The sequence below is a fragment of the Bolinopsis microptera genome, chromosome 4, assembly GCF_026151205.1.
Source record: "Bolinopsis microptera isolate Bmic1 chromosome 4, MBARI_Bmic_1.0, whole genome shotgun sequence".
In the NCBI taxonomy this organism is placed as follows: Eukaryota; Metazoa; Ctenophora; class Tentaculata; order Lobata; family Bolinopsidae; genus Bolinopsis; species Bolinopsis microptera.
This window is the reverse complement of record NC_087075.1, coordinates 9,441,087-9,452,149: the sequence shown is the minus strand read 5'-3', so window position 1 is coordinate 9,452,149 and position 11,063 is coordinate 9,441,087. Positions and strand designations below refer to the sequence as shown.

Below are 11,063 nucleotides of genomic sequence, written 5' to 3'. Positions count from 1 at the left end.
CTGAGTTTAATTTTACTAAGTTACTGAAATGTGACGAAATTTACTTTTCCTGCCCCAACAGTATAATTTCAATGTGATGAAAAATTGGCATGGGTTTCTATATTTCCTGTATAAATCCATTCTAACTATAATAAGGACTATTGATATGAAAGAAAATCTATCTAAATTTTAAAATGACGTATGTGACAAAATTTACATTTCTTGCCCCTATTTTGAAGAACCATACCTCGGTTAAAATTCAATTTTCTTCCAGGAATTATTGGTTGGTTATTGAGTTATTGTTCAGCAAATTAAAACTCAAGTTTAACAATGCTGAGTTTAATTTTACTAAGTTATTAAAATGTGACGAAATTCACTTTTCCTGCCCCAACAGTATAGTTTCGATGTGATGAAAAATTGGCATGGGTTTCTACATTTCTTGTATAAATCCATTCCGACTATAATAAGGACTATTGGTAGGAAATAAAATCTATCTAAATTTTAAAATTACGTATGTGACAAAATTTACATTTCTTGCCCCTATTTTTAAGAACCATACCTCAGTTAAAATTCAATTTTCTTCCAGGAATTATTGGTTGGTTATTTTTCAGCAAATCAGAACCCAAGTTTAACAATGCTGAGTTTGATATCACTAATTTACCGAAATGTGACGAAATTTACTTTTCCTGCCCCAACAGTATAATTTCAATGTGATGAAAAATGGGCATGGGTTTCTATATTTCCTGTATAAATCCATTCTAGCTATAATAAGGGCAGTTGATATGAAAGAAAATCTATCTAACTAATGCTATGGCTGATGTGACGAAATTTACATTTCTTGCCCGTATTTTGAAGAATCATACCTCAATTAGTATATAATGTTACTTTATCACCATCACTATGTCGATAAATTAGTTATTTTGCCAACACGGAGCAAATAAAGTTATAATATTTTTTTGTGACGAAATTTACAAATTTTTACCCTGTTCAGGTGTTGAAATTTTGCCAATGTTAACATATCACTGCCATATAATAATTTATATGACCGGCGTATGGTTGAAATATTGTTAATTGATCCATAGTACGTAATATAGGGTGTTTAAGTTGGTATACTAATATTTACTCAATTTCACACATGTTGAGATATCATACAAATTTATGTGACGAAATTTACCTATTTCTGCCTTCTGTATTTGTATTTGCCTATAACAATGAAATATGTGAACAATTTCAAACACATTCAGCTCACAAAATAATGCTAGACTATTCGGCATTTCTTGTCAGGATGTCATAAACATCCCTCATATAAATTTCTTAAATGTGTGACGGAGTTTACATGGTGCTACCATTTAACGAAAAAAGTCGCTAAATATGTAGATAATAGTCATATGCAACTATCCAATAAATTTGAAATTCGAAAATTTGGTCAAACACGGCAACAAGGGGTCCATATAAACTCTGTCACATTTTTATAGTGTGACAAAGTTTACAACTCACTGCCGGCCGCATTTAAGCGATATCTTATCGTCTGATAAAGATATCGTTATGCGACAAAGTTTATCTAGAGGATGAAACGATTATCCTAACCATTGAGGGTTTATATAGTTTTATAGTGTGACACATTTTACATCATCGTGCCATTTAGTAGGGTCACTAATATTTACCAATATCCTCAAACTTCAATGAACGTGTCCATATATATATATCATCCTTTTTTTGAATTGGAGTTGTTCTTGATTACTTTGAAAATGTATAAAGATTTCATAGAAAGTTCGTTGTCTGATTGCGGGAGATATTGAATCTTGACTCCCCTCAGGGCAGTACATAGCACATCTAGCAGAACGGTTAGACTCCTGTTGGAGGTCTCAGACCTGTTTAAGTGCTAAATCGCTAATGTATCTGGAACTGGTCAGCAAGTACTTGATAGTGGGTGCTTTGGTGGCTGGCTTTATATTTGCTTATACGCGTGAGTGGTTAAATGAACATTGATCAGTAATCTTTAGAAGTGGCATTAAAGATTTCTAGTATGAGGATATCAATTTTCAATTCTATCTTGATATGTAATTAGACTTGATAAAGCTGTCATTAACTAGAATTTAAAGATCTATATTCTTATATTAATCTCCAGTTTGCGCTATAACAATTATACATTGTTCACTTTCAGAAACTGTATATGAAGCATCGTACGCGGGGAGCTCCAACCACCAAGATGAGAACCTTAAATCCTGGAGCTGGTTTCAGAGCTTGTACTATGCTCTTGTATCATTAACAACAATAGGGTTCGGGGACTATTTCATGCCCAGTGCATCAAATCAACATCAGGTCATTTAAAAAAAATCTGAATAGTCAATTTGACTTTAAGTTTGAATCGTATCCTAGTAATTAAATCGCACAAAGAAGCATCAGCCTCAAAAAAGGCTAAGCAAAATAATCATTGAGCAATGATAATTTTGATTTCTTTCTACCATATCCTTGATATATTTCAGTTCTACAATTTTATCCAAGCAATGGCACTTGTAGTCTCTATTATCTTTGGATTTGCATTATTCACTTATGCCTTTAATGCTTATGCTGAGGCTTCACGAAGACAAATGAATATTCTTCGAGCAAAATACGAGGGCATGGCTACCAAAAATGCTATTCTTGCATTCGCTCAGGTATTTGAACACTTCTGATATACTCGAATTTCATTGCTTTTAGTTTTATGACTTTCTCGAATTCGAGCTGATTAGGTCATCAAACTGCACTTCACTTTTCAGATCTATGCTAACTCTGAGATTATGCTAGAGAGGTCACAAAGTTTCATTAAAAACTCAGAACATGTCCGCAAAGTCTCTAATGTGCTGGAAGAGGTTTGGATTCAATATTCATTCCATAATTTTGATCATTTATTATAGAGTTATAGATATCCATTTCATTTGATTTCTGGTATTTTACTTTTAATCTGACTTACTAGGATCACGTTTAAATCGCCATCTTCCGATAACATTTTATAACTGCAACTGTGATATCACAATTTCAGCAAAAGAGGAAGATTACGATGCAAAAGACAGTTGCACAAGCAGCGACACTTAGAAGGATAAGTAGAGCTTGGACCAGGTAAATTATAGTACACTGATCATGATTTAGAATTGGCGATTTTTAGACATTTTCATTAAAGTCAATCAAAATACACATAAAAACCAATCAAATCATTACCGGACCGCATTTATTCGATACTATGGTCAATGGTCATAAACGCGTTATAATTGAAATATCTTCAGAGTTCCTAGTTTTTTAAGTAAAAATATCGTGACGCCCTCTATTATTACAATGAGAAATATTAACTGCCAATTCTAAATCGTTGCACTACAGTCATGATCTATGATATGGTAAAATATGTAATTGAAATACCAATTGCTTATTATAAATTTATAACTTTGTAAATAAGCTAACTGCTATGTGGTTTCTTACCAAGAGACAGCTGCTTCTATTTATTTACAATCTTTTCGATCAGACCCTCTAGTCATACCTCTACTAACAAAGAAGATGAGGAAAGTTCAATGAATGAACCAGAGCCTGGTACAATACATAATCTTCTCGAAAAGGTAAGTTACTAATATGTGGCAGTGGCGAGGATAGGATTGATTTGTTGGGAGACCGAATCCTTTATTGGTGTATTTACATGGTAGCTATTGGTAGCTTCTTAAGCTGAAAATGTTCACTCATCAATATACCTCCACAGAAAATGGAGTTGTTGGAGTCAAATGAAGATCCCTCTCCGACCCTTCCAGAAATCATCATCAACAACACAACCCACCCAGTCTCCGACCACAGTGATCCCAATGTCATTCGGCCCAAAAGAGGCGGATATCCGCTACTTTCGTGATTGAGAAACAATCCTCCAGCACATCTCTTAACGCATCATCAGTTCATTCCTCACCTCTCAGTACAAGAACTAGAACAAGTCCTGGACCGGTCACCATAAACTCACACGGATCTCCCACATTCTCCAATAGATCCACTTCCAGACAATCGTTTCTCATAAACCTCCCTATAGGAGAGGACGGGGAGCAGAACAACCTGCTAACTGTAGATTTAGACCAGGATGGAACCGCTACAGAGTATGATTTTGAAGTTGTGGTGCCTGAGAGAAGACAAAGGGTTCAGTCTCATCCTCCTATAGTTCTGTTGATAGAAACGGAGACGCAAGCAGAGTGACTGATAATATGTTGTTTTATCTCGCGAGATTTTCAGATCTTATTCAATTTGATCGTGTTTTGAATAAATATTTTGCATTGTGGTATATGATACTGAATGTGAACCGGTTGGATTTTGTTTTTATTTTGATTATATTACGAATTCCGATTAGATTTCAGACGCCTGAAATGTATAATATTCATACTCGTGCAATAAATAAATAAATTGCTCGGTATTAGCCACAAATTGTTAATGGTAAAATACATGAACAACTTTTCAAATTGTATAAAAATGCCTTTATGCTAATACTATCAAATCAGAATATAAATCTACTTTTTACACAGAATATACACTTTTTATACAGTGCATAAATAATAATAGAATAATTGCTAGAATTCATTCCTTAAAACAAATTTTCCAAATTTTTTTTTCCAGATTCTCCATTCTTGCATGTTGCACCACTTTGAGAGTGAAATCTATTACTGTAAGCATATTTTTCAAAGTATGCAGGACTTTTCCTTTGACCCTTAAAAAGTTAAATTGGCACAACAAAATCTTGACTCTAGTGAAAGTGCTGGTGACGATGAGAAAGACCATAAACCAGGGATTCCTTCGGGAGCATGTAAGATTATATCCAAAGTTTGTTCGCCAATGGGGTGTGTCTGGGTGTCAAAGATCTTCAAGGTGGGTGCTACTTGTGATGAACTCTAGAAGGATGGGATGGTAATACTCGGTCTGGCCGTCTGGAAGCCCATAGAATTCCAGTTCAGAAACCGAGTAAGGAGGTGCGGCTACTGATGAGAAGCCTCCTTAAAGTTTATTTGGGTTAGAAACGACATCTGGGTCCCTACCCTCGCACAAGATTATTTTCAATTTTCTTGTTGTGTTCCACAACTGATCGTTGAAGTTGAGTTTCCGATCCATAATCACACCAAGAAATTTTACGGACTTTGAGAGACCAATTATAGTAACGTTGCCCATTATTATAGGTCTGAGTGTGCATTTCCTGTTCCAGGTGGTGCAGTGCTACACAAAGTTTGATGTCCTATATTTTCGTTAAACCTCAATCTATTAGTTGGCTTGAAATCGATTTGTTAAGATCATCTTTTATTGTTTTATAATCATATCTTACTATATATAAAGCGAGACGATATATATGGATGTGTTTATCCGTACCATTTTACTGACACCAGGGCATCAACTTTAACGTGACTTTCCGCAAAAACCGTAAAAGATATACAACTGAAACCTTTTTGACTGAGTCAAATGCTTTAATAGCCTTCAAATCAGCATGAAAAAATAAAAAATTGGTCAAGGAATAGGAGTTTTAGAGCCCAAAATTTGGACCCCCAAGTGGTGTCAAAAACGCGAATTAATTAGGTAATAATTATTTTAGTCTCTTGATTCTTGACACCATTTTAGGATTATACGGGTTCCTGCTAGTAACACTAAAGACTTTCACTAAGTCACTCGCCTAGATCACGACAAAAAATTATGAAAGGGCCCTACAAATATGGAAGTAACTTCGATCAAAATGGTTTAAGAAGCTTATTCTTAATTATAAAAAACTTCATTTAACAAACGAATATCAATCAAATCGTTAAAATAATATGATCCAGTTATGATGATAAACAAGGGCCAAAGGTTTCTAATCGTGCACTTAACTAAATTCCACCCAAACTTTTGACAATAATTTAAATAAATCAACTTGTAATCATCCGATCATCGTTCCCTGATTTATAACTTCTGGGAATCATCAACAACAAACCTGGTTTTTGTCTGAGCACTAAGTTCGCTAGAATTATGAACAGTCTGACTTAAATTGCCTCGTGTGTCAGAAATGGCAAAAGTGCTTTCTGCTATCCTTCCCGATTTGCTGTCTTCTTTATTGTTTGGTCTTGTCTTTCGAACAAATCTCATTAATCTGGACTCTCGGATAAAAGTATACAGTCCTGAAATAATCCAACCAAAGAAATCTCGAATTGAATTGTCATAAAGCAATGGATTGATCACAGAATTGATCGGTAGCACTATCATTGCAAAGGGCACGTACCAATCAGTGGAGTCTATCTTACCTCCATTATGTAGGGCACTTATAATAATAAATGGCACCCAAGAAGCAAAATCTGTCCCTATCAAAATCGATATCCTGCTTTGCAATGCTCGATTTTGGCGGACAATCTCTGGATTTTCATCTTGTCCACTGCTTTTAGCAGATCTCCAAGTTTTAATGCTGATCACCGTGTAGGACAGTGTAATCACTACAAAGCAGAAGAAGTTGATACCTAACATAAGCCATACCATAACATTTTCTTTGTCGTCGATGACACTTGTATCATCAGCTCCCCTTGATCTTCTAGGGTCGTCACTTCGGACAAAATATTTAAACAGACACACGCCATCATTCCCATAGAAGTGTACAGCACTCCTACTCATACTGCCATAATCTTTACTGAACATGTTATCAACCTTACTACCAATTTCTGACCACGACATGTCTGGGGAAAAGCTTTCATTTTTGCAGTAGGCTCCAAGGATCTCAAGATGCTTGACTTTGTTAGGAAAACCGATGAATATTTTGTATTCAGGATCATAGAACATGCCTTGGACAAAATAATCCTCAAATGCAGGAACCAGTGGTGTAAGAGCTACTGCAAGAGCAGAAGTAACCACTGCTAGAACTATCAAACCTATTTTTAACATCAATCGTTTGTTCACTCGTTTGGGAGCAGAAAGGGAACTATTCACAATGCCTGACACTCTGATAAGACTCAAGGACGTCATAGCAAATAGAGACAGCTGTGATCCTATGGTGCTTATCACTCCCAACAAAGCGCAAGTGTACCCTGATAACCATTCAGGTTGTCTCCTGCAGTAATCTTTACCATGAATAAAACTGTCGAACACGGACAGTACTATTAGATATACCCCAATTAGAAAATCTCCGAATCCTATGAGACAAACGAGTATTCGGGTGGAAACCATATTTCCAGTCCCGCTGTCTTTAATGGAACTTGCTGTCTTAATGGTCGTTATTATGTTCAGTACAGCAGCTGAAATTCCCAGTATCCAGCATGTCAATTTCAAGTACCAGCTTTCAAGGATTTCCTTTCCGCAGGACTCATTGCACTCGTCCGATAGATCGAAGCAATCAAATATTCCGTCACACTTCTGCGATGGGGCTATGAGATGTTCTTTAACGTTTATTTTGTCCTGGGTGTTCTTGCAAACCATGTGGTTAGTACAGGCCTGTTCGTCTGACATGTCCCCACAATCATCAACAAGATCACATACTTGGTTGTAGGTGACACATCTCTTGTTTTTACATTGAAAGTGAGTATTTTCATATTTACCCTCCTCAGTCATGGTTACAAAAGTAAGGTAAGAGTTTTTAGCGAGGGTATACACCCGATCAGAAAATGAATAAGGACATATATTATGTTCAAGAGGTCTTGCGTCCAGAGGACACGTCGAGTTTAAACACAATCCCATGCAACTCAGGAAAACATAATACTCACCAAACAGACGACTGCAATTCACTTTGGCAACGGGGACATTTAACATTATCTCTACACCAAAAACATCCTCTGACGGCCCTCCAAAATTCTTAATTTGACATCCTGTATTTTTAGGTCGTTCCACAATTGTACACAAATCTCGTACGGAGCAGTTTCCCACCTCTGCCGTCTTTGTGATTCTCGGGAAATCTCGAGACAAAGCACAAACCTGCTCTTCAACTTCACAGGAAGGAACACCATCACAAAGAAGATCAAACTCAACTAAGTTGTTTCCGTTTACATCTCCAGGACACAGAAATACGTCTGGACAAGTTCTTTTGCCGTATACCATTCTAAAGGTTTCATTTACCCCGCACTCTTTTATTAGGCCGAAGGTCTGTTCATCCTGACCGTTAGTGCAATCGACCTGGTTGTCCAGTATCCAGGAGAAAGGTATCTCCATTAATTTTGCAGGATTGAAACTGCGATAACATTGAAAATATTCACCTGTTGTTATTTTGCATGTGTCGGCAATTTCATCACTACTGTCACCACAGTCAATTACCCCATCACAAAGTTTGTGTTTGTGAATGATACAGTTTGTAGATTTACCCGGAGCAGACAAACACTCCCCATCCAGATAATCATCACACAAGGACACTATTTGACCTTGCATCAACGCACTATCACAGACAACATACTTGGACACACTCGACCAAAACCCGTTTACATAACAGTAACCACCGATTCTGCCCACATCAGAACAATTTGTTTGATCTTGGAAATTTGAACAGTAGGGGAATGTGTCCATATACTGATCAAATTTAAACACACTGCACCTGATGTGAGTGGGCAAGGGTGCGATCTGGTCTGTTTTGAACTTGATGCAAGTTTGTTTGGTTTTATCTATAATATCACAATTAGATTCGTCTTCTCCATTTTCACAGTCTTTCTGACCATCGCAGATCCAGTTTGGAGGTACATACCGCCCAGGGCAGTAAAGACCATACGTGTACCCGTTACAAATGCTTTCATCAACACACTTTTCGGAGTCGCATTTATCATCGCAAACTGATAATTCACTAAAACGGGCAGACAAAGAAAACACTGTTAATGTTACCGCAGTGGGTTGCGAAGTCAAATCTCGTATACCACTGTTCTCACAATCTAGGTCACACTTTTGAAAGTGTGCCACTCCTTGTTCGGAATCGTAGCTGAAATAGCCTCCACAGAGGAAAGCGTGGCTTCCAGTTGTTGTTTTTGAGTTAAATCCGCACGCCTGATAAGCATACGGGTCATCTTCACAGAGGGTGGAGACACTCGAAATTGTGTAGCTACCAGTGATCATGTTAAGTGTGCCACCTTGCTCGTAATTAATGTCAGAGTTTGCACACTTGTGGTAGTACCAATTTTCTTTTTCCTTGTAGCAAACTCGTTTCAAAAATCCGCCTATCTTAGAAACGGTGCAATCTTCGTTTGATACTTTCCCCTCCTTTTCAGGATTTTGACACGTTTGTTGCTTGGAATTGTCATCTGGAAAAAGAGATACGGAAGAAAAATCATTTACTGATTTTTTCATTATGATATGCGTGCAATGTTATTATATATGAAACGAGACGATATATACAGGGTGGGCCAAAAGTAATGTTACATACGTTGGTCTTTATAGCTCAGTCACTGATTGCCCGACTGAGGTTATTCTTTTTCTTATGACTTATTATTAGTACTCATTCGAGAAATATTTTAAATCAAAGAATATTCATGTTCATTTTTTTTTAATTAGGGTTCATTATTGTGTCAGGCTATATATTTCTAGTTCTATATATTACACCTTTAGTTTATATTATAGGACCTTTGGCTTATATACTGTTACATTAACTTTGTTATCTCTCAGGATATATTGTTATCTACATGTTCCTGTGATAATCCTTTGAACAAAGATCATCCAAGAGTACCACGGACAAGGCCACCCAGGAATCGATAATACCTGCCAGATACTATCTGTAAGATTCTATTGGAGGGGTATGAGAAAACAAGTGGACTGCGGAGTCCTTTGTTTCCAACTGTAGAACATGCACACAGTGCAAACATGGACCTATTAAGCCTAAAGCACCAGTGCAGGATCATAGAGAGGTTGAGAAGATCTTCGATGATTTCTATGGATCTAGCATCCATGCCTGTGTCCAGGAGAGGCAACGGAAGCTTTCTTTTGGTGACAGATATATTTACCAAGCTGATGACAGCAATAGCTTTACCCAATGCACGGGCTGAGACAGTCGTGGACGCATTATGGTGCAGATGGTTTAGCTACTATGGGCTACCTAAATTACTTCAATCAGATCAGGGAAGTAATGTCGATGGCACCAAAGTTAGACAACTATGTGAAGAATTTGCAATCAAAATGCTCCAATCTTCTGCATATCATCCAGCTGGTAATGGCAGTGCAGCAAGAGCTATTGGGTCCCTCAAAACAATTTTGCGATCTATGTGTCTATCTAGAGGCATCCCTATTACTCAATGGGATGAGCTCCTGCCAGAAGCTATATTGTTGTTTAATAACACTCAAAACAAATCTTCGAATTTCTCTCCTTTCGAGGCTACTTACGGAGTGTCAGCAAACTTGCCAATCGACAATAGGTTGGGTGTTAATCAAAAAGAAGCTCAAGACACACGGTTGTTTAGGCAGAACATCCCTCTCAAGATTCTCAAAAAGCAGGAATCTCGACTAAGCTATCAGAAACAGGCTAACAAGACTACTAGCGTGGTGATTATCCCAAGATGAATCCAATATGTATGGGATTAAATTTTCCAGATCTCCAAAAAGATTGGAAAATCATGCTGGGGAATTGTAAACTTCGTTTCCGGAAAATCCAAGGTAGTTCATCACGTCATCACGACCAGATTCAGCCTGCGGGCACAAAGCAGGATGCCTCTATGGTTATGGGTAGCTCATGAGTTCCGGTACAAAACCCTCAGGCACCAGCAGGAAAAGTTTATGTTGATAACAGTCTCCCTCAGCGTAACTTACCGCTGATAGATCGGCAATAATTTGCAAACAATGTTTTCAACATGCCAACGAGTGCAGTATTTGCCCCATCAGCTCTACAGCCGGCACCATCATCCCCACCTACAGAACCCTCAACAACTACAACCACCAGATCAGGGAGGGTAGTCAGGCCCCCAAATAGACTAATCGACCAGTTATAGGTCACACAATTTATAAATTTATAAACTTGAATGTGTAATTGAAAGGATGCAATTTTATTATTGAATTGAAAGATAAAACAGATTTATCATTAAAATTTATATTTTTCTAATTTTAAGTCAATTTTTATAAATAAGTTATTTTGACTATTGAATTCCCATGCGCATGGGTTATTCGTATTTTTAATTTATTTGACAATATTT

General features: G+C 37.1%; 1 protein-coding gene across 1 annotated transcript; it reads right to left on the bottom strand.

Moving 5' to 3' along the window:
- Positions 1-3,890: 3,890 nt before the first annotated feature.
- On the bottom strand, positions 3,891-10,402 carry LOC134813779 (low-density lipoprotein receptor-related protein 2-like). Its single transcript, XM_063821660.1, has 2 exons — positions 6,444-10,402; positions 3,891-4,105 (listed from the first exon to the last, which is right to left on the bottom strand). The coding sequence occupies exons 1-2, from the start codon at positions 9,232-9,234 to the stop codon at positions 3,891-3,893; spliced, it is 3,006 nt and encodes a 1,001-aa protein (XP_063677730.1). The 5' UTR covers positions 9,235-10,402.
- Positions 10,403-11,063: the final 661 nt, after the last annotated feature.